Consider the following 22880-nt stretch of genomic DNA (forward strand, 5'->3'; position numbering starts at 1 on the left):
GCAAGTAAAATTTAAAAAATGCGAGTAGCCTTTATAAGTCATCACCAGCATGAATAATTCTGACACATGTTTGAGACGTTTTATTCTATAAGTAAAGGCACAGATTCTGGCGTGTCCGCTTCCATTCTTTTAAAGCGCATAGGAATTGAAATAATTAAAATAAAGCCAATTGTCACCAATATAGGTTCAGGTAAGGTTGATGCTGTTGCTCCGTATTTGTCCAATAACGCTCTACTGACAACAGAATATATCAAACGAAAACAACCCATTGCGATTAAGTTTACAGATGATACGAGAGAGGGTTCTAGTGGGTATGTGATCTCGACTGAAAGCTCAGTCAGTGACGTTTCAGTCATGCCAGCACCAGCACCCAAAAGCAGGACAGCTGGGTATATGAGTGCACGCAATTTGAGCCTCATTCCAATTACAATAGATAACTGTGCTACTAATTGTATGAATGCGCTAAAAGCTAAAATAGCGCGATATTTCTTTGTTTTAGTGATGACAGGGCCGGTTAACAACGCTGCTATGGTGTAAAAGATCCAGGCGACCGAAAGCAAATAACCGGACACTTGGTTTAACCCGGGCTCGCCAGCAAACTCTTTCCGCAGCATTGATGATAAGAGAATCGTATAAACCCGAAACACGGGGTTTACGAGTCCTGTAGCCGTTGTGATAACTACGAAACTTGGGGAAGAAAATAAAGCTTTCACTTTGAAGAAATTAAGCCTAAGTGATTCATGGATGCTGGTGTGAATTTTAGCACTGCCAATTTGCTTCTTCATTTGTGCTAAGCTTGGCGCTAGTGGAGGCGAATCGGGGACGAAGGCGTACGAAACAAGCAATGATACAACTGAAAGTATAACAAACGGTACGAACAGCATTGTGAGTCGGAATGAAACCACTGCATTTGATTGATGAATGTTCACGAGCAAAGGAGTTGTAAACGAACCTAGCGCTTCCCCGATCCCACGAGAACAAAACTGAATGGCAATGGCAGAAGCTACCTCGTTGCTTGGGAACCAAATCGATGAAACAAGTGGTAACACAGCGTAACCAAAAGTGATGTTGCATCCGAGTAATACTTGACCGAAAAGCAGTAAATAATAACCTCTTTCAACGCTAACACCGAGAATCAAAAGAGAAAACGCGACACACAGAAGACCGGTCACTATAATAAACGATTTCCGAAAGCCAACTTGTTCGGTGATCCACGCAATAGGCAGTGTTAAAAGTATGAAACATATTGACTGGTTGACAACTAGCCAGTCAATTTGCCAAAGCTGAACTTTCAGCAATCTCGCTAAAACGTTGCTAATCTGGCTGAAACACGATTGACAAAACGAACGAAGAGTTGCAGACAAACTTGCGACGATCAATATAAGCCATCTCACTTTGTAAGACTTGATTTCAGATGTTGTATCTATTGTTTCAGACTCCATATTTAATAAAACTTCAGCTGTACAACAATCTTATCTGACCCGCCTTTGTTATTAGAATGATTTAGATCTCGGCGCTAAACTGTATATTCAATTTCTGTTTTCTGACTGATTCTGTTTTCATTTCGCTGGTTCGGATTAAATAAGCAGAACTTCATTTCATGGTAAACAGTCTAGACAAACAAGAGAGCATAGCTCTAATGAAAGAGCATGTAAACAACGGTGTTGTTAAAAAAGTTGGTTCGGAATCACGTAATTATACATACAGTAATGAGATTTTATGTTGCCATAAAAAATAATATATGTTGCTCTTTTGGGTATTATTGCATGGGCCGTTGGTGTGTAATTTATTATGTTAAGAACCAATCGAAGGTGTCGAGAATGGCCGCTTTATGTACTATGTACTGAGATTACCTTGGTTTTGCATATAATAAGACAATACAAGATCGTCCAGGTGCTGATGCTTGTTTGTTTTTGGTATGAACGTTGCAATATGATTGAAGTTTATGGAATTGAATTGTTAAGAAAATTACTGGAGCAAACAAATCGTGGTAAGTTATGTATATAGTCTATAATAGCAACCTAGGTACAATTTTATTCTTCTCAACAGTGCTAGTGAAAAACCCCCCACCCACGTTATGTGCTAACCACTAACTCCTAACCACTAACCCCCCCAATCACTAACTTAACCTTTCATAATTAATATTGTTTAAATATTTATTCCATCGACTGTAATATCTATGTTCCCTTTCATAAGAGCTTTGCTCTTTCGTTTCTGTTTGTCCAAAAATTACGGGAAAAAGAGCAAAAGCCGCCGTCGAAACCAAGAATTGTATTATATATCGTTTTAATGCAGTTTTGAAAGAAAAAAAGTTTAGGTTGCAAGTAAAATTTAAAATATGCGAGTAGCCTTTATAAGTCATCACCAGCAAGAATAATTCTGACACATGTTTGAGACGTTTTATTCTATAAGTAAAGGCACAGATTCTGGCGTGTCCGCTTCCATTCTTTTAAAACGCATAGGAATTGAAATAATTAAAATAAAGCCAATTGTTACCAAAATAGGTTCAGGTAAGGTTGATGCTGTTGCTCCGTATTTGTCCAATAACGCTCTACTGACAACAGAATATATCAAACGAAAACAACCCATTGCGATTAAGTTTACAGATGATACGAGAGAGGGTTCTAGTGGGTATGTGATCTCGACTGAAAGCTCAGTCAGTGACGTTTCAGTCATGCCAGCACCAGCACCCAAAAGCAGGACAGCTGGGTATATGAGTGCACGCAATTTGAGCCTCATTCCAATTACAATAGATAACTGCGCTACTAATTGTATGAATGTGCTAAAAGCTAAAATGACGCGATATTTCTTTGTTTTAGTGATGACAGGGCCGGTTAACAACGCTGCTATGGTGTAAAAGATCCAGGCGACCGAAAGCAAATAACCGGATACTTGGTTTAACCCGGGCTCGCCAGCAAACTCTTTCCGCAGCATTGATGATAAGAGAATCGTATAAACCCGAAACACGGGGTTTACGAGTCCTGTAGCCGTTGTGATAACTACGAAACTTGGGGAAGAAAATAAAGCTTTCACTTTGAAGAAATTAAGCCTAAGTGATTCATGGATGCTGGTGTGAATTTTAGCACTGCCAATTTGCTTCTTCATTTGTGCTAAGCTTGGCGGTAGTGGAGGCGAATCGGGGACGAAGGCATACGAAACAAGCAATGATACAACTGAAAGTATAACAAACGGTACGAACAGCATTGTGAGTCGGAATGAAACCACTGCATTTGATTGATGAATGTTCACGAGCAAAGGAGTTGTAAACGAACCTAGCGCTTCCCCGATCCCACGAGAACAAAACTGAATGGCAATGGCAGAAGCTACCTCGTTGCTTGGGAACCAAATCGATGAAACAAGTGGTAACACAGCGTAACCAAAAGTGATGTTGCATCCGAGTAATACTTGACCGAAAAGCAGTAAATAATAACCTCTTTCAACGCTAACACCGAGAATCAAAAGAGAAAACGCGACACACAGAAGACCGGTCACTATAATAAACGATTTCCGAAAGCCAACTTGTTCGGTGATCCACGCAATAGGCAGTGTTAAAAGTATGAAACATATTGACTGGTTGACAACTAGCCAGTCAATTTGCCAAAGCTGAACTTTCAGCAATCTCGCTAAAACGTTGCTAATCTGGCTGAAACACGATTGACAAAACGAACGAAGAGTTGCAGACAAACTTGCGACGATCAGTATAAGCCATCTCACTTTGTAAGACTTGATTTCAGATGTTGTATCTATTGTTTCAGACTCCATGTTTAATAAAACTTCAACTGTACAACAATCTTATCTGACCCGCCTTTGTTATTAGAATGGTTTAGATCTCGGCGCTAAACTGTATATTCAATTTCTGTTTTGTGACTGATTCTGTTTTCATTTCGCTGGTTCGGATTAAATAAGCAGATCTTCATTTCTTGGTAAACAGTTCAGACAAACAAGAGAGCATAGCTCTAATGAAAGAGCATGCAAACAACGGTGTTGTTAAAAAAGTTGGTTCGGAATCACGTAATTATGCATACAGTAATGAGATCTTATGTTGCCATAAAAATAATATATGTTGCTTTTTGGGTATTATTGCATGGGCCGTTGGTGTGTAATTTATTCTGTTAAGAACCAGTCGAAGGTGTCGAGAATGGCCGCTTTATGTACTGGGATTACCTTGGTTTTGTATATAATAAGACAATACAAGATCGTCCAGGTGCTGATGCTTGTTTGTTTTTGGTATGAACGTTGCAATATGATTGAAGTTTATGGAATTGAATTGTTAAGAAAATTACTGGAGCAAACAAATCGTGGTAAGTTATGTATATAGTCTATAATAGCAGCCTAGGTACAAATTTATTCTTCTCAACAGTGCTAGTGAAAAACCCCCCACCCACGTTATGTGCTAACCACTAACTCCTAACCACTAACCCCCCCAATCACTAACTTAACCTTTCATAATTAATATTGTTTAAATATTTATTCCATCGACTGTAATATCTATGTTCCCTTTCATAAGAGCTTTGCTCTTTCGTTTCTGTTTGTCCAAAAATTACGGGGGAAAAGAGCAAAAGCCGCCGTCGAAACCAAGAATTGTATTATATATCGTTTTAATGCAGTTTTGAAAGAAAAAAGTTTAGGTTGCAGGTAAAATTTAAAAAATGCGATTAGCCTTTATAAGTCATCACCAGCATGAATAATTCTGACACATGTTTGAGACGTTTTATTCTATAAGTAAAGGCACAGATTCTGGCGTGTCCGCTTCCATTCTTTTAAAGCGCATAGGAATTGAAATAATTAAAATAAAGCCAATTGTCACCAATATAGGTTCAGGTAAGGTTGATGCTGTTGCTCCGTATTTGTCCAATAACGCTCTACTGACAACAGAATATATCAAACGAAAACAACCCATTGCGATTAAGTTTACAGATGATACGAGAGAGGGTTCTAGTGGGTATGTGATCTCGACTGAAAGCTCAGTCAGTGACGTTTCAGTCATGCCAGCACCAGCACCCAAAAGCAGGACACCTGGGTATATGAGTGCACGCAATTTGAGCCTCATTCCAATTACAATAGATAACTGCGCTACTAATTGTATGAATGCGCTAAAAGCTAAAATAGCGCGATATTTCTTTGTTTTAGTGATGACAGGGCCGGTTAACAACGCTGCTATGGTGTAAAAGATCCAGGCGACCGAAAGCAAACAACCGGATACTTGGTTTAACCCAGGCTCGCCAGCAAACTCTTTCCGCAGCATTGATGATAAGAGAATCGTATAAACCCGAAACACGGGGTTTACGAGTCCTGTAGCCGTTGTGATAACTACGAAACTTGGGGAAGAAAATAAAGCTTTCACTTTGAAGAAATTAAGCCTAAGTGATTCATGGATGCTGGTGTGAATTTTAGCACTGCCAATTTGCTTCTTCATTTGTGCTAAGCTTGGCGCTAGTGGAGGCGAATCGGGGACGAAGGCGTACGAAACAAGCAATGATACAACTGAAAGTATAACAAACGGTACGAACAGCATTGTGAGTCGGAATGAAACCACTGCATTTGATTGATGAATGTTCACGAGCAAAGGAGTTGTAAACGAACCTAGCGCTTCCCCGATCCCACGAGAACAAAACTGAATGGCAATGGCAGAAGCTACCTCGTTGCTTGGGAACCAAATCGATGAAACAAGTGGTAACACAGCGTAACCAAAAGTGATGTTGCATCCGAGTAATACTTGACCGAAAAGCAGTAAATAATAACCTCTTTCAACGCTAACACCGAGAATCAAAAGAGAAAACGCGACACACAGAAGACCGGTCACTATAATAAACGATTTCCGAAAGCCAACTTGTTCGGTGATCCACGCAATAGGTAGTGTTAAAAGTATGAAACATATTGACTGGTTGACAACTAGCCAGTCAATTTGCCAAAGCTGAACTTTCAGCAATCTCGCCAAAACGTTGCTAATCTGGCTAAAACACGATAGACAAAACGCACGAAGAGTTGCAGACAAACTTGCGACGATCAGTATAAGCCATCTCACTTTGTAAGACTTGATTTCAGATGTTGTATCTATTGTTTCAGACTCCATGTTTAATAAAACTTCAGCTGTACAACAATCTTATCTGACCCGCCTGTGTTCTTAGAATGATTTAGATCTCGGCGCTAAACTGTATATTCAATTTCCGTTTTGTGACTGATTTTGTTTTCATTTCGCTGGTTCGGATTAAATAAGCAGAACTTCATTTCTTGGTAAACAGTTTAGACAAACAAGAGAGCATAGCTCTAATGAAAGAGCATGTAAACAACGGTGTTGTTAAAAAAGTTGGTTCGGAATCACGTAATTATGCATACAGTAATGAGATCTTATGTTGCCATAAAAATAATATATGTTGCTTTTTGGGTATTATTGCATGGGCCGTTGGTGTGTGATTTATTCTGTTAAGAACCAGTCGAAGGTGTCGAGAATGGCCGCTTTATGTACTATGTACTGGGATTACCTTGGTTTTGTATATAATAAGACAATACAAGATCGTCCAGGTGCTGATGCTTGTTTGTTTTTGGTATGAACGTTGCAATATGATTGAAGTTTATGGAATTGAATTGTTAAGAAAATTATTGGAACAAAGAAATCGTGGTAAGTTATGTATATAGTCTGTAATAGCCTAGGTACAAATTTATTCTCCTCAACAGTGCTAGTGAAAAATCCCCCATCGACGTTATTTACTAACCACTAACCCCTAACCACTAACCCCTAACCACTAACCCCCCCAACCACTAACCCCCTAACCCCTAACTACTACTAACCATGAACCACTAACCACCAACCTCTAACACTTTCCACCAGCCTTTTCTGCTATGTGTTGGAGGTTTCTTCATTATTGCCTTATTTTACTTTTTCTTCCCTTTGCGTTATCCTCTAACTGCTGAATGTTACAACCAATCCCCTATAAACCCCAACTACCAACTGTAATAACACAAATTCTATTTTCATTTCACTCTTTTTCTTATTTATTTATGAATAAAAATGTGCACACATCGCAGGTAGTTATTGTGACATTGAAATTCACATTGAAGATAATGTATTTTACGGTCACAAGTGCATTCTAGCTGCAGCTAGTCCTTATCTTGAGTCATATATTGTTGACGCTGAATCAAAATACATCGACCAGACAAGTTTACATCGCTCTAAAATACAACTTAATGGGATATCTCACTCGGGCTTTGAACGACTGTTTGATTTCATGTATACAGGGAAACTACAGGTAAAATAGCCTTAACTATCGTCTGGGATAAAGTGTAAACAGTAAATCCCAAATGCATGATTATAAATATTAAATACTATAGTAGGGTGTAAATTTTTAAAATTTTAGCGTTTATTATCCTGTTAATAGATTTTTCTTTAGAAACATTACATATATATATATACATGGACTTTCTTTTTGTTACTTTATTGTTTCCTTTGTTCCTGTATCCCTGCATTGATTTACCCTTATTTGGTTAATATATTGTTTTAATATAAACAGATAAACGAGGAAACTGTTAATGATGTATCGGTAGCTGCTCTCATACTAGATATATCAGTTGCTCTGGATTGTTGCGCTGAATTTAAACGAAAAAAGTTTTCTGTTGCAAGCTTGTTCAAAAACAATGTTCTGCAAATGTAAGTGTATTCGTATTTCCACAGCCTATTGTAGTCTATTGTAAGATTGAGGTCTTGCCGGCCTGGTGTGACACACTATTAGATACGGACAATAGTGAGCGTCTCAATTGCTATTATGATGCAAAGGATTATTGTGCAGTATCTCGTGAAAAACACTCTATCTGACAAAGAAAACACCATAAAAAGCTAAACTTTGTGTGGTTATATAGACAGATTCTCATCGAAAAGTTATATGTAGCATGGTGAGAGAAGAGGGACACTTTTAGCTTATAATATCCAAATATTCTAAATTTGCTTTAACCAATTAAAAATGTTCTTTGTTTACTACCAAATGAGAGAAAAATTAATTAAAAAGTGTCCCATCTCCCCCCACCCTACTATATTATAATGATCAACAAATCAAGTTCTAGCTAAATTTGTCTTATTTTTGCAGCTCCAGTACAGAATGTTCATCTTCTGTTTCGCATCAGCAGTCTAAATCCGGTGTTGGAAACTTGATGCTCCAAGACGCACAACCAGCTATTGTTAGCCCCAAGAATGAAATCCAAATCAATGAAGTTGTTTCATTTTCTGCAATGAAACCAAGAAGTGAAGAATTCACTGAAAACAGGGAAAACTTTTTAACAAGTCCTACAGATCGAATACCATCCCATTCAGAAAGTGACACAGAGAGCTTAGGAATTTCGCTCGGAAGAGAAAGTTATTATAACACAACATCTCAGGGCAATGACATGATCTCAGCTTGTGCAAACTTTATCCAGTCATTTGAAGCCATGAATAATGACCCTTCTGCTTTGCCCACATTGTTACCACTTAATGGGAAAGATAGAATCATGCCAACCACAACCACTGAGAATGCAGGTTCAACCTCTATGTTGGAAAGTCCTCCAAATACGTTTGAATCCCTGGATGAAAGATTTAATGAAGTTTCATTTTATGCTGGTAAGCAGATCTCTATTTCAAATATATATATAATAATAATAACTTTTATTTGTCTCTTCGATCACGGTAGCGAAGACTTAGAAATATTTTAAACGAAGGATATAGCGACAAAACAACAGAACAGTTCTTAAAACACGTTTACATTTAATTGGAAGAAAATAAGCGTGGTCGCTACTCATAAATTTGGGGAAGGTGTTTATAGTTTACCGACCTATCATGTGTGAGTGTATAATGCAGTAGTATTTCTAAGCAGTGTGTGCATCATGGACCCCAGGTTCTATGGACCACAATTACAAAACTACTGATATTAATGTAGTGCATAAAACAACACATAAATTTAATTGTTACATGATTACATAAACCTTAAAACCAAATGTTTTTTATAAGAACAAACGGAGAAGAATGGAGTGCCATCATGGAAATGTAAAGTTTGCAAAAAAGTGTTTCGAAAACTTTCCTATCTAAAGTATGTTCATGTAAGGCTGCATAATGGGAATCGTCCACATATATGCAACTTATGTGGAAAACCTTTTGCTACGAGGGGAAACTTGTTGCAACATCATAAAGTTCATCTTGCCAAGTAAGTTTAGGAATGAATGAATGTACCTGATTTCCCAGGACGTTGCTGGAAAACTACAGCTGGTATAACAGGGGTGTTTTGTTTTATACACCTAGTGCCTGTTTACGAGTTACCACGTATGTGGCTTAGTGCACATAGTTAACAAAAATTGAAAACAGAGTGTTTTGTTTTACTATTAACATACTATAAATAGTTTGATATTTAATCTTTATATTAACTACTGTGTTGCATTAGAAACGGAGTCCTACCTTTCAAGTGTAAATTCTGCAAAAGAGCTTTTTCACTCAAAGGCAATTGCCAAAAACACGAGAAGACACACACCAAACCTTACAGATGCGAATTTTGCAGTAAAGTGTTTTCTGTAAAGTAAGTTGGCTATACAAACCTGTTTTAAAACCTCTCCTGTAGCATTGTGATCAAGTATATTAAAACAGAGCATTAGTTATCTTACTTGTTACCTTTTATCCATAACTTGTTTTAATGACCGTTGTTTAATTGTTGATTCCCTTCTCTTCAATCTTTAAATAGATTAAAATATGTGGTAACCCGTTGGCGGACATGAGGTGTATGAAACAGAACACCCGTGTTGTAACGAATTCCGGCTCGCGAGGATAAACAAGTTAGATTCATTCAATATGATCTTCGCTAACTTTTCTCTTTATTCAGGAATGATTGTATGCAGCATTTGAATAAGCATCATGCTGAACAAAGTGAAAATCCCACCATTGGATTGAGATGCTCAAAATGTTTAACTTTATTTAACGAACGTTTTGGAGATGATTATTTTACTCACAAATGCTCCTGATTTTATTTGTTCGAAATTATTGTGTTTTTTTGTCATCAGTATTTTATGTACAGGTATGTTTTGTTGTTTTACTTCAACAATTTACTTTTTGTATTGTCAGCATTTGTGTATATGCTGTTTTCATGTGATAGGTGTCCTAATGAAATCAAAACAAAATTTACTTCATCAGCGAACCAAATCACATCAGTCATACTCAATCGTTAATATCTTGAAATAAAGTGTAGTAGCATGTGGTTTAATTAGATAGTTTGACCGACCAAGGTATAGCTTGATGCTGCCCATAAACAAGGATTGCAATGAATAATCTAACCTTATTTATAAAACTGATTAGTTAAGATCAGTCTCTGGTTAAGATGCTAAAAGTTATTAAGTTAGCAGTGCTGGGCACTAGTAAGGAATTCTCCGGTGTTTTACAAATTACGGTGCTAAAAAGTGTTAGAGGTTGATAGTTAGGGTTATATGATTAGTAATTAGTGTTTAACCGTTAGCTGATAACGTAGAAAGATTCTTTACTAGCAGCCGAAATATATGCAACTGAAAAAAATTACTGCATAGCAAAATATGATATATTTGGATTGAACAGTTGTAAATTACTGATTTTGTCTTGGTCACATAACAGCCGCATCGGCGCCAAAAAAAAGTTTGAAGGTGGTTTTCTTTTCGATTATTTCTTGGTTCTCGAAAGGAAAAGTAGGTAGTCGGGCTTCCGTTAGCTAAGTAGTGTTTTGGGACCACAGTGGAGTGAGGTCATTAAATACTGTAACTGCGAACACAACTGTAGCTTATACATATGTTGGGGAAAGGCGCGTTTTCATGAAAACGGTTAACGTTTATATTGCATAGGTAAAAGTAGATTTATTAGAATTAAACATTTTCCTATTAAATTGCTAAAATTTAAAAGCGAAAGTGCGCAATCTTGTTTTGACTGTGGTTAGAACAGAAGTGAAAATTCGCATTGCGTGTATGATAAACCGACCGTACAAACAACGAAACGTTCTATTATTATTAATCAAAAGGACGACAGATAAGAATTTAACTTTAAGATACATTTTCTAGCGTTTTATTTTTAAGCTAATTTAACAGTAGTAATTGTTATTACGTTATCAGTCAGTCTTATAAGTAAACTACCGTGTTATAACGACTGTCGTTTTCCGGCCACGCGAGGATTAAATTAACATTGGGCATTTTACTTACAGACGCTGTTTTTATAAATACTTTGTGGAAAAACAACTTTGTACTGAGCAAAATGATAGAACTTTGTGGTAAAATATTGGTTGGATTCATTGCTGTCAAGATATGCTTGCAACTGTTCCATTTATTTTATGTTTATGTACTTGGTTCATGCCCTAATCTTAAACGTTATGGAGATTGGTCAGTGGTTACCGGGGCAACGGATGGTATAGGCCGTGCCTTTGCTGAAAATTTGGCAAAGAAAGGACAAAATATTGTTTTGATCAGCAGAAATCCTGAAAAGCTAAAAAATGTCGCTGCTGAAATAGAATCAAAGTATCAAGTTGAAACAAGAACAATTCAAGCAGATTTTTCATCATCTGATATTTATGAAAACATAGGAAAAGAAATTTCGGGGTTGGACATTGGACTTTTGGTTAATAATGTTGGAATTTCTTATGATTTTCCTGAAGAATTAATGAGTGTTACTGGTCTAACTAGTTTCATGAAATCCACTATGGCTATCAATGTAACATCTGTTCTAGGCATGACAGAAGTAGTTATGCCAGCCATGCTTAAAAAGCGTAAAGGAATCATTTTAAATGTTTCTTCTGCTGCCGCGTTGCAGCCTACTCCATTGTTAACAATATATTCCGCATCTAAACTATTTGTTGACTGTTTTTCTCAAGCTCTTGGCTTTGAATATAGCAAAAGTGGAATAACAATTCAAACTGTTATGCCTTTTTATGTGACCACAAAATTATCAAAAATCAGAAAGTCCAGTTTTTTTGTCCCCACCCCTGATAGTTATGTAGCTTCAACTCTTAAAACTATTGGCCGATCCCGTCGTACATTTGGATGTCTGTCCCATGCTCTACAAGCCATGCTGATGTCCCTAGCACCAGAATACATTCGAATGTTTGTTGCTGCTAAAATGAACTATGGCGTTCGTGCTCATGCTCTTAAAAAGAGAGCAAAGGCAACTAAGTCATCCTAAAAATAATTGCCCAGATGTTGATTATGTTGCATTCACATTAGATAAATCTAAGTTACATGTAACATGTTTAGGCCGTTCTAATTCGAACCAGGCCTATTATTAATTTGTGCTTTACAGTAGTAAGTTCGTGTTGCATTATTTTTCAGTGTATCCTAGCAAGAGTAAAATAATTTGTTATAAGCAGTGGCCAGGGGGGGTTCCGGGGGTCGTGACCCCCCTCTTTTAAACCAATGAAACATTTTTTTTTTTTAAAACAATTTTTTAATTAATACCCCCCCCTTATTTTTTTTCTGGCTGCGCCACTGGTTATAAGTTTAAGCAATGTACTTTGTGCTTTATTCATAATGTTTATTGTTATATTGGATTGATAATCCTAAAAGCAGCCACAAATGTAGTTTCCTAAATTGACTTATTTATGGGGTACTTAATCCTATGCTACTTCTACATGCTGTGCTTGTGTTTATATACAATGCCATTGTAAATGTTCATAAATATTTGGTAACTTTTAATTCAGTTTGATGATACATTTAATTTTAGATCTGTATTTAGATATGGACAGCTTTGTTGTTAAGAAAAATTGCACAGAAGAACTTCTTAATAATGGTCGTATCGGAAAAAAGAATTTAAAATTAAAGTCCTTGTCCACCGATAAGAAAAAAAGAAAAGCCAAGAATGTTAATCCACAACCAACTAATGCAGACTTAACAAAATGCTTAGTGAATAAAACACCTGATGTAATATCATTCGAGGATTTTTTGGAGGAAAAAGTGATTTGTAAATATAAAAGTGAAGATGTTGTGAAAGAAGTTGATGTGATAGAAAGTGTTGCTTGTACTGATAGAAAGACAATCAGGAAAAGAAAGAAAATACGCAGCTCTAATTCACCAAACAAGAAAAAGAGAAGAAAAAGTGATAACGATGTCATTTGTATCACTGATTTAGTTGACATAAAGCCTGCAACAAATGGAAATAAAACTTCCACTACAAATGATAAAATCGGTAAAACTATCAAGAAAAAAGCTAGAAATGTTCAAATAGTGCAACAAAACAAAACTAAACATGAAGTATCTGTTAAAGATAAAGTAATTTGCTGCAATGCTTCTTCCAATGCAGCTAAACCATTATCTGGTTCAACAACAACAATTGATACAAGTAACTTAAACACCGCACAACAAGGTAAATAGAGATGTCTTTTTTCCTGTTATTGATTTGAACATCAGTTAAACGTAGATTATGTAGTAGGCCTATACACATACAACCTGGGGTGGCAGGGCGGACAGGCCTAACTGGGAGTTCTCTCCACTGTATTAATTAGTAAACATTGCAAACATAAGTTACATAGGTAGCATACTAATTATAAAAGCATAAAGATGGGTACCAAACAATAATGAATAAAATATGCCATGGATGAACTGTATACATAACAAATAATGTTTCAACAGCTCATTTAATTTGAAAAAAAAAAAAAAGTTTTTTCATACTAGATGAGCCTTTGAGATATTATTTACATTATGCCTAGTAGCAGAAGTAACAGAATATATAGTAGGGTGGGGAAAGATGGGACACCTTTCCATTCTATTTTCTCGTCCAATTTGGTGGGAAGCATATAAAACTTAAAGAATTATCCCTACGACTCCCATATACCGATGTTAAGTATATAAAACACGATCAGGATGTTTGGATATCATGTGCTAAAGATGTCCCATCTTCCCCCACCCTACTGTCTAGCCTATACAATGTATATATAATTATATATATATATATAAATGTGTTACTTTTCAAACATCCATATTGTACAGGTGTTGTATCATGGTGTGACAAACATCAACCAACCACACCTGATGAATACACATGCAATGAGAAGGGGTTGGGAAATCTTACAAGTTGGCTGGCAAAGTGGAGAGAACGAATAGAAAAAGAGAAAAGATATATTTTAAAGCAATCGAAGAAACTGGAACAAATGAATAAAAAAAGTAAGTTTCCTGTTGTAAATATTTAGTGAATTGAAATGTATGGTATGATAAAATGGGTAATTTTAAGGCATTTATATATAGGGAGAAATTACAAATTGTCTGGTTTTGGTTTTTATGGTCCTTGTGCATATATTACGTGAAGTAAAATTATATAGGCCTATTTAATATGTTCCAAAAAGACCATAACAATTCACTTGTATTCTAAGTTTCTAACATGAAATTGCTTTTGATAAAAATTGTTTAAAGCTGGTTATAGTGATAAAAGTTAAGTCTTCGTTTAAGTAATTGTCGAATCCTGTCCTAAATCCCAGAACACTGCGGACCCCACCCATATAGAATAGATTAAAGTTTGTACACACATTATTAGGTTGATATGTAATGTTTAATTGACAGTTTAAACCAACTAATAGTTACAAAGATATGCAAACAATGAACAACTTTGTATCATGGGTCCAAAGTCCGAAAGTATGGTACCACGAATCTCCAATAGTATTGACTTTTATTCAATTTATTCTTTACTGGTTAAAACCAGGGGCGTATACAAGGGGGGGGTCACGGGGGTCCGGACCCCCCCCCTTTGAATATTATTTTAAAAAAAATTTTTTTTTTTTTTTTGTAAAATTGTTTTTTTTTTTCTTTAATCTAAAGTTCCACTATTTTTGTGTTAATATTTTTACCCGGGGTTAGTATAAGGTGCTTAATCACGTGTAAAAAACTAGGGATGGGCCGAATCAGGATTCCATCAATTCGGCGTTATTCGATGCATTTTTTATTATGCAATCGAATCCGAATATGCGTGGTTGAATACGTGGGATTCGAGTTTCGGCCGGGGTTGATAGACAGGTTTGTGTGTCACACGGTGAGTAGACTTAACTCGATTGCGACTTTTTACTGAGGTATAGAAAGTTGGGTACTATCACAAAAAGAACAAGGAACGTAATTCTAACGTGTTTTTTACATCCACGATGTAGCTAATAACGGACGCGTCAATGGACATTATGACGCAATTAACCACATATAAATTGTTGTTACGTCGCAAAATAAGCATCGCCGTCGTAACCCAATAACATGACAACGTACGTGGTAATTTAAAAATTTAATTAGGTTTGTAAAACGGGGGGGTTTTACAGCAGAAAGGTGGGGGTTTAAGCAAAATTTTTTTTGCGCCTTCGGCGCAAATTAGATAGCCTCCCTGGAACACATCTATTTGCGCCAGCGTGTGCGTTATTATTTATGCTAGTCAGGGGGGGTTTTTATCGAGCACGTTACGTTTTATACGCATCCATTTTCTAAGCAAAAACTTGCGGACCCCCCCCTTTATAAATTCCTGGATACGCCCCTGGTTAACCTATTTTATTGGAATAAAGCGAACTGTTCTATTAGTCTCCACAGAAAGTTATAAAGTTTGAATTTTACTATGCATACTCTGTTTAGAAAATTATTAAAATTTCAGTATGATTATTAACAAAGTAAAAAGGCATTGTGCAAAATAGTATAAAATATAATATAATATATAATGTACATGTTTTCTGTGAAAAGAAAGTCGTATCTTACCTAATGCTGTCATGTTTATATTAAAACTTAACCAGAAAATTTTCCATGCACGTAGTTTATGATGCAAACAACCTGTAAAATGTTTTTCATCAAAGATTCTTTGACAAAGATTATGAGTGTTTTCTCTTTTCCAGAAAATGGGAAGTTGAAATACTCGGACGATGAGGATTTCCAACTCTCCGATGATGAAGATTGGGAAGAGGATAACACGCTATGTAACTCCTACCTTATCACAGGTCCTGCTGGGTGTGGGAAAACATCGGCTCTGCATGTTTGTGCACAGCAAGCAGGATTCAAGGTCGGTTTATATTGGCTGTAAATCTCAAGGCTGAAACACCTGGTAAAATCAACCGTTTTGAAACACTGGTAAATTCTATATTTATATTTGCTTTAAGTCTGAAAGTTAGAACAGTTAGTGAAAATGCATCATAAGAGTCCATTTCTTGTTATGTAAATTTTAATAGATTTTAGAAGCCACTTAATAAGAATTTATAATCATTTGTCACCTGGTTCAAGGTCAACTATTTAAATTATTAATATTGGGTTTAATTCTCAAGGTTGAAACAATTTAAAGGATCTACTCTCAGGGTTTTAAGTTGGAAAAATCCACTTTAAAGCTCAGCGGATTCCCTTATTAAAAGTTAAAAATGTGACATCTATTAAATAAAGTTACACATAAAAAATTTATTGGTACTCTGACTTTTCAATTTCCAAAAGTTAGGTGCCTATGTAGAACACCCATGCTATAATTCCTCCATGCGATTGTAAAGTAAAGTAAATTAAATTCTTTACGAGATCTGTGTCCTTCATTGATTCAATTCCATCACAGATTCTTGAACTAAACGCGTCAAACGATCGAAGTTCCAAACAAGTGATGACAAAGTTTCAAGAAGCAACTCAGTCGTATCTAGTGTCAGGTTAATATCTTAAGAAAAATTGCATTTACATCTTTGTCTATAATTATAGCTATGTTTTTAAATACTTTTGCACATTTCTATTCCAACAGTAGAATATTTTTAGTTAGTTAGTTGAACATTACTCTAACTCGCTGTATGTTGGGTTCAGCTGATACAATTTTTAATATACATTACACATGTAAATACATTTTATGTTAATGGTTGTTTATTGTTTTTTTTCTTGTAATAATCGTAGTTTTGCCGATAATTTCTGTTACTTGATATTTTACTTTCACATTTACTTCTTCACAAACTGTTTCTGCCAAAAATTAAAAACATTTTTTTTAAAGTTCTACATTATTATTGAAGAGAGATAATAAAGTTATACTTTGGTAAATATTCTACATAGCACTCCTATATGCTTAATGGTATTCATTAACTTATAACTTTACATTACCAGGTAATAGTCAACTAAACAAAGGAAAATCTGAAGCCAGAAATCAACTTACAAATTTTTTTATTAAAAAAACCAAAGAAAGCACCACAAGTTGTATAACAGAAACACACATGGATAAAGATAAAAACTCTTTAATATTCCTGGATGAGGTAAAAAGTGACTTAACAATTCTTTATTCTATGAAACTCCATAGTCATAGTATTTAACATTACCCGGCGCCGTGGTATAGTGGATAGCACGCCTGCCTGTAACCCAGAGGTTATGGGTTCAAGGCTAGACGTTGATACCATTGTGGGCGTATGTGTTCTTGGGCAAGACACTTAACGACAATTGTTCCAACCCAGTGGTCACTAATGGGTTGTCCAAATTATCAGCCATATACATAAAAAAAAATGAAAAAATCCAAAAAAAATAATCACCCACAAAGTAACATACATGGTAACTCGTAAGCTGGCACGAGGTGTTAAACCCGTGTGATAACGACTGTCGTTTTCCGGCTACGTGAGGATAAAGTAAGTTACATTACAACATTAAGTTATATTCTATTCTATATTGGTGAGGTCCTACAGCATGGCATAATATGTTTGATGATTATGAGTGTTACTGCGTTTTAGTTATGTCTATTTTATGTGATTAAGGTTCCGCAGGGTGGCTTATCATCGGTCCTGGGATTTAATCCAGGTTTAGCCTTTACCTCATTTTGGCAATATAGAACCAGGCTATATGAAAATGTAAAGTCTTTAACTGGGTTACTGTTTGATTTGCAATTTTTTTACAGGTTGATGCCGTGCTTGACACAGACAAAGGTTTTTGGTCATCAGTTTGTTCCTTAATGAACACAAGTAAACGTCCTATAGTGTTGACGGCTGATTCAACATCAGCTGTAGAACCTTCTGTGTTGGAGAAATGTTTGGTTGTGAAACTTAAGAAACCTAAAACAGTAAGATGAGAACTATTGGTGAAACTATGCCGCTTATTGTTTAGCGAGTGTAGCACACAAACCAGTGTGATAACATAACATAATGTTTATGTATCTCTTCGTAAACCATAAGCCTAGCAAAGATCATGTTATTTAAAGAACGAAAGGATATTAACAGTTTTTTTGTTAAGAACTGATAAATTGTAAACATATATAACGGTGTAAAAAAAGCCGTCACCTTTTTTCCTTTGTTTGAAATGTTTTAACTTAACCGCATTTAAAAGATTCCAAATATTTTTAATTTTAATGCAAATGATTTTGTAAAAAATTAAAAAAAATTGTGCAAAATTTTAAAATAAAAGTTTGAATTTGTTTCATTAATATTCTTAACTTTTTTTTCAGAAGGACATTTGCGACACACTTCAAACTATTGCGAAAGCTGAATCTTTGTCACTAAATAACGATGATTTGAAAGCTGTTGTTACAACATTAAACCACGACCCTAGAAGCTGTATCAATTCAATGCAATTTTGGACGAGTTTTTCAACAAACAATTTCACTTCTAATGCAGGACAGGGCAGCAAATCACGTAAAGCGAAACGCAAAAGACAGAAATCAGTTAAAAATAATACAGAACCTATTAACATGTTTAGTAAAGTGTTAGGAATATCAGAAAAATTAGCAAAAACATCTTGTTCAAGTTTTCAAGAATGCTTGTTTAAATTATCAAATTTGGATGAAGTTTCTATCAGTTGTGTTGAAGATATTATGTCTCATTGCTACCAGCATTATCTGCCTTGTTATATTTCAATGAATTATCATCAATTGCAGCGAATTTATTCTCCACCAAGTAATTGCAGACTAAAGATCCATGTACCTCATTGTAAGTGACGGCTTTTTATTTGTCTCTTTACTTGCATGAATGCTTTATTATCGCATGCCGGAAAACGACAGTTGTTATAACATGGGTGTTTATATTTATAACAAAAATACAAGATTTAGAGATTAAACAAAAGTAAAATGTCTGACAAATATAATATATAGGCATTCCATTTTTTTTAATTTTTTTAACAAACGAATCATTTAAATTTGTGTTTTTTATTTTAAGGTTCAAACCCATTACCTGCTTTGTACGATGACATAGACTATGATCTTGTTTCACTTGCCTATAAGGGAGTGAAATCATCAAAAGTAACAGCTGGTTCAGTGTCAGCAGTTACTGATGGAAGAGAATCAAAAGAAAAAATAAATTCTGAGAAAAATGAAAAAGATCCTCAAAATTTAGCCACAGATTTAAGTGATTTGCACAGTATATGTGAATACCTTGATATTGTTACACTGTGTGACCAGTTACAACAATCAGATGTTTTGTGTTCTGTCTTAAATAACAGAAAGTTAAAAGATGGTGTCAGCGACGAAACAGGTGCGTTCAGTTTGTGCCAGAGTGAATGTAATTTATTTTATGGAGGGAAACCACACTCATTTTAACACAGGTGTTCTGTTTCATACACCTTGTGCCCGCTTACGAAATGCGTATGTAACTTTGTAGGTGATTATCTTTTCCCAATTTTTTTTATAGTCTGATTGTTCTCTATTTCAAAGAGATAAATAACAAGTTTATGTTATTGGCTTTTGCATAGATTTTAAACCCCTAACTTTTCTTCTTAAGTAATATTAAATCTGTTTTTCTAAATCCCCAGATCAAACTGATGATGTCAGATATGCAACATTGAACAGACAATATGAGATGCGGGCAGCATTACAAGTTGGTGGATTGCATAAAGCTATGTCTCAGATACACGAGTTACAAACTTCGTCAACACCTGCTGAGTTCACTTATCAGCAATCTCCTGCATATTTTACAAAGTAAGTTCAATAATGAATGTAACTTGTATTATCCCTACTTGGCGGCAACGACAGACGTTATAACAGGGGTGTTCTGTTTCATACACCTTATGCCCGCTTTCGAGTTACCATGTATGTAACTTATTTATCCCTACTTGGCGGGGCAACGACAGACGTTATAACAGGGGTGTTCTGTTTCATACACCTTATGCCCGCTTTCGAGTTACCACGTATGTAACTTATTTATCCCTACTTGGCGGGGCAACGACAGACGTTATAACACGGGTGTTCTGTTTCATACACCTTATGCCCGCTTTCGAGTTACCATGTATGTAACTTATTTATCCCTACTTGGCGGGGCAACGACAGACGTTATAACAGGGGTGTTCTGTTTCATACACCTTATGCCCGCTTTCGAGTTACCACGTATGTAACTTATTTATCCCTACTTGGCGGGGCAACGACAGACGTTATAACACGGGTGTTCTGTTTCATACACCTTATGCCCGCTTTCGAGTTACCACGTATGTAACTTATTTATCCTCGCGTCTGGGAGCAACAACAGTCGTTATACCACAAGTGTTCTGTTTCATACACCTTGTGCCCGATGACGAGGTACCATGTATTTAACTTTGTGGGTGATTATGTTTTCAGGCACGAGGTGTATGAAACGGAACACTGTTATATTGACTGTCGTTGAAATATTTGTTCGTTATTCATTCTTAGTTATCGGACTAAATTTATGGATTCAAAACTTATAATTTCAGACGTTATTCGAAAGTTTTATGTACACTATATGAAGATGGTTTATCAAGATCTGGTATTTACACAGACTACTTGCCAGCTTTACGAGGCATATCTAGGGTAGCAGAACATGAAAAGCGATCAAAATTCTCACGCAGGTTTTGTTTCTGTTTGAATTAAAGACTGACGATATTATTTAGGCAAAATAAATATATTTTATTATACAATTGGTTGATCTTGATTTTGATTTTTACGTTTTCGTAGCACCATGGCACAATAATTTTAAACAGATTTTTATAAAAATAACATGTGTTTGTTTTAATTTAGATTTTTTACTAAAAATACATGTTTTTCCTTTAAAATTTAATACAAATTAATTGTTTCACCAGATTTTGTCATTATTTGGATTCTCAGTTCTCACAAACTGAGATTTTAATGTTGGGATCAGAATTTGAGGAAGTTCCAATCTAACACACAAACATCTCATGTTGTATTTCATAGTTTTTTATACTTTGTTTGCAAAAGTTTACCTGGTTTTCGTAATAAATTGCTATATGTTGTTTTATTATACAATCTGCTGGACTTTATTTTTGTTACGTTTTCGTAGCACCCTATCTTTGCTTGCCCAAGGACACATACGTTAATCAGTATATCGGCGTCGAGAATCGAACTCAGTACCGTTTGGTTACCGCTAGCGCCTGAGCCACGGCGCTCGAGTTACTGGCGTATTGAATTGTATTTAGCTTTCACTGTCCAAGGTCAGCGCCTGCTTGTAACCCAGAGGTAATGGATTCAAGGCTCGTCGCTGCTGCCATTGTGGGCATATGTGTCCTTGGGCAAGACACTTAACGGGAATTGCTCCAAACCAGTGGCAACTAATGCGTTGTCCAAACTGTCAGCCATGCCCAACAACAATCACCCACAAAGTTACTGCTCGTAAGCGGGCACGAGGTGTATGAAACAGAACATCCGTGTTATAACGACTGTCGTTTTCCGGCCACATGAAGATAAATATTGCACATTCATTCATTCAATTACAACAAGAGTCTCTTTCGAATCCATTACCTTCAATTCATAGACTTTATTCAAACACATCTTGGTTATTAAAATTAAATATAATCCATATACACTACAGTCTAGACAGACTTTGTCTTGTTCTGTGGAATAATTGGCTTAATCTTTATCTGTCTTGGCCAGAAACTTAACAACCCAAAGTTGCGTTTTAGCTTCAAAGGCAATTACATTTATATAGAAGACTTGTGCCGAATTATTTCTGATTATAGTAGGGGAAGATGGGACACATTTACTTTGTCGGAATTCTAAAATATCGTAAATGTTTTTGAACTTTGCGGACAACCAGAGAAGAGCAAATAACTAAGATTTCCTGTATCCTGTTTGCCGACGTTGTTAAATTGGGAATTTTGGCGCCATAGCACCTTAAGTGTGACGTGTCAGTTAACATTGCTATAAATATAAGCAAGCGGGAAGTATTCGATCTTGTAAAAGAATGAGGTATAGCCTACTATTGCGTTGCGAGACTGACATCAGTGTATATACTTTACGCTTTAGAATCTGCATTTAAATGTTTTTTCTGTATTATAGAAGTGAGTGTGCATGATAAATAATTTAGTAGGGTGGGGGAAGATAGGAAACCTTTAGCACATGATATCCAAATATCCTGGTCGTGTTTTAAACAATTAAAACCGGTCTATGGAAGTCATGAAAATACGCCTTTGAAGTTCTGTGTATGTTCTTCGGTTACTACTAAATGAGACGAGAAAATAGAATGATAAGGTGTCCCATTCTCCCCCGACCTACTATATATGTATACATGAAGAATCGGCATTGCTGGTGTGTAGGTGCACCAGAGTCCGTATATAAACATGCTTATATACCGCGCCGACTCTACTGCAGACTACTCGCAGTTGTAAAACGAATCTTTTGCATTAATTGGTCTACGTGATTACAGACTTGTAATAGCAGCATGCGTTGGTTAAACCGTAGGCTGCTAATGCAAGCCCGTATTCACTGAAGAAATATCTGCCAGGTATCAGATTTGATGTATACATGAATAAATGTAACTTGTTTATCCTCGCGTGTTGGGGCAACGACGGTCGTTATAACACGGGTGTTCTGTTTCATACACACCTCGTGCTCGCTTACGAGTTACCAATACCATGCATACAATTTTGTGAGTGATTTTTTATTTTGAGGGAATTTGTTTAATGTATTTCTGGCAATATGTAGACAACCCATCAGTGATCACTGTATTGGAGCAATTGCCGTTAACTGGTCTGCCTAGGAAAACATATGTGTAGAATGGTAGCGGCGACCAGCTTTAAACTCATAAACT

The 22880-nt window shown here is 36.0% G+C and overlaps 6 protein-coding genes across 6 annotated transcripts; 3 read left to right on the forward strand and 3 right to left on the reverse strand.

Moving 5' to 3' along the window:
* Nucleotides 1-65: 65 nt before the first annotated feature.
* On the reverse strand, nucleotides 66-1857 carry LOC149730334 (choline/ethanolamine transporter flvcr2a-like). Its single transcript, XM_089887402.1, has one exon. The coding sequence runs from the start codon at nucleotides 1440-1442 to the stop codon at nucleotides 81-83; it is 1362 nt and encodes a 453-aa protein (XP_089743528.1). The 5' UTR covers nucleotides 1443-1857; the 3' UTR covers nucleotides 66-80.
* Nucleotides 1858-2385: 528 nt separating this feature from the next.
* Nucleotides 2386-3982, reverse strand: LOC149730335 (choline/ethanolamine transporter flvcr2a-like). Its single transcript, XM_089887404.1, has one exon. The coding sequence runs from the start codon at nucleotides 3760-3762 to the stop codon at nucleotides 2401-2403; it is 1362 nt and encodes a 453-aa protein (XP_089743530.1). The 5' UTR covers nucleotides 3763-3982; the 3' UTR covers nucleotides 2386-2400.
* A 714-nt stretch (nucleotides 3983-4696) lies between these two features.
* Nucleotides 4697-6259, reverse strand: LOC149730336 (choline/ethanolamine transporter flvcr2a-like). The gene has a single exon (XM_089887403.1). It carries the CDS (start codon nucleotides 6071-6073, stop codon nucleotides 4712-4714), a length of 1362 nt encoding a protein of 453 aa, XP_089743529.1. The 5' UTR covers nucleotides 6074-6259; the 3' UTR covers nucleotides 4697-4711.
* Nucleotides 6260-6476: 217 nt separating this feature from the next.
* Nucleotides 6477-10211, forward strand: LOC149730337 (zinc finger and BTB domain-containing protein 8A-like). Its single transcript, XM_089887401.1, has 7 exons — nucleotides 6477-6619; nucleotides 7027-7247; nucleotides 7509-7645; nucleotides 8079-8587; nucleotides 8975-9167; nucleotides 9402-9533; nucleotides 9834-10211. The coding sequence occupies exons 1-7, from the start codon at nucleotides 6529-6531 to the stop codon at nucleotides 9970-9972; spliced, it is 1422 nt and encodes a 473-aa protein (XP_089743527.1). The 5' UTR covers nucleotides 6477-6528; the 3' UTR covers nucleotides 9973-10211.
* Nucleotides 10212-11218: 1007 nt separating this feature from the next.
* On the forward strand, nucleotides 11219-12677 carry LOC149730338 (very-long-chain 3-oxoacyl-CoA reductase-like). The gene has a single exon (XM_089887406.1). It carries the CDS (start codon nucleotides 11219-11221, stop codon nucleotides 12137-12139), a length of 921 nt encoding a protein of 306 aa, XP_089743532.1. The 3' UTR covers nucleotides 12140-12677.
* Nucleotides 12658-21100, forward strand: LOC149730339 (uncharacterized). The gene is made up of 11 exons (XM_089887400.1): nucleotides 12658-13315; nucleotides 13939-14112; nucleotides 15801-15964; nucleotides 16496-16583; nucleotides 17023-17168; nucleotides 17798-17959; nucleotides 18341-18821; nucleotides 19047-19361; nucleotides 19639-19804; nucleotides 20551-20685; nucleotides 20917-21100. The coding sequence occupies exons 1-11, from the start codon at nucleotides 12658-12660 to the stop codon at nucleotides 20996-20998; spliced, it is 2571 nt and encodes an 856-aa protein (XP_089743526.1). The 3' UTR covers nucleotides 20999-21100.
* Nucleotides 21101-22880: the final 1780 nt, after the last annotated feature.

Source organism: Ciona robusta, chromosome 10 (assembly GCF_009617815.1).
Source record: "Ciona robusta chromosome 10, ASM961781v2".
NCBI lineage: Eukaryota > Metazoa > Chordata > Ascidiacea > Phlebobranchia > Cionidae > Ciona > Ciona robusta.

Bases quoted from the DNA above. Each gene is read 5' to 3' on its own strand.
- LOC149730336 (XM_089887403.1), bottom strand. From the start codon at position 6,073: ATGGAGTCTGAAACAATAGATACAACATCTGAAATCAAGTCTTACAAA.
- LOC149730335 (XM_089887404.1), bottom strand. From the start codon at position 3,762: ATGGAGTCTGAAACAATAGATACAACATCTGAAATCAAGTCTTACAAA.
- LOC149730337 (XM_089887401.1), top strand. From the start codon at position 6,529: ATGCTTGTTTGTTTTTGGTATGAACGTTGCAATATGATTGAAGTTTAT. The intron at 6,620-7,026 runs GTAAGTTATGTA...CACACATCGCAG, and splicing joins ATTGGAACAAAGAAATCGTG to GTAGTTATTGTGACATTGAA. The intron at 9,168-9,401 runs GTAAGTTTAGGA...GTGTTGCATTAG, and splicing joins CATAAAGTTCATCTTGCCAA to AAACGGAGTCCTACCTTTCA.
- LOC149730338 (XM_089887406.1), top strand. From the start codon at position 11,219: ATGATAGAACTTTGTGGTAAAATATTGGTTGGATTCATTGCTGTCAAG.
- LOC149730339 (XM_089887400.1), top strand. From the start codon at position 12,658: ATGATACATTTAATTTTAGATCTGTATTTAGATATGGACAGCTTTGTT. The intron at 15,965-16,495 runs GTCGGTTTATAT...ATTCCATCACAG, and splicing joins CACAGCAAGCAGGATTCAAG to ATTCTTGAACTAAACGCGTC. The intron at 19,362-19,638 runs GTGCGTTCAGTT...CTAAATCCCCAG, and splicing joins TGGTGTCAGCGACGAAACAG to ATCAAACTGATGATGTCAGA.
- LOC149730334 (XM_089887402.1), bottom strand. From the start codon at position 1,442: ATGGAGTCTGAAACAATAGATACAACATCTGAAATCAAGTCTTACAAA.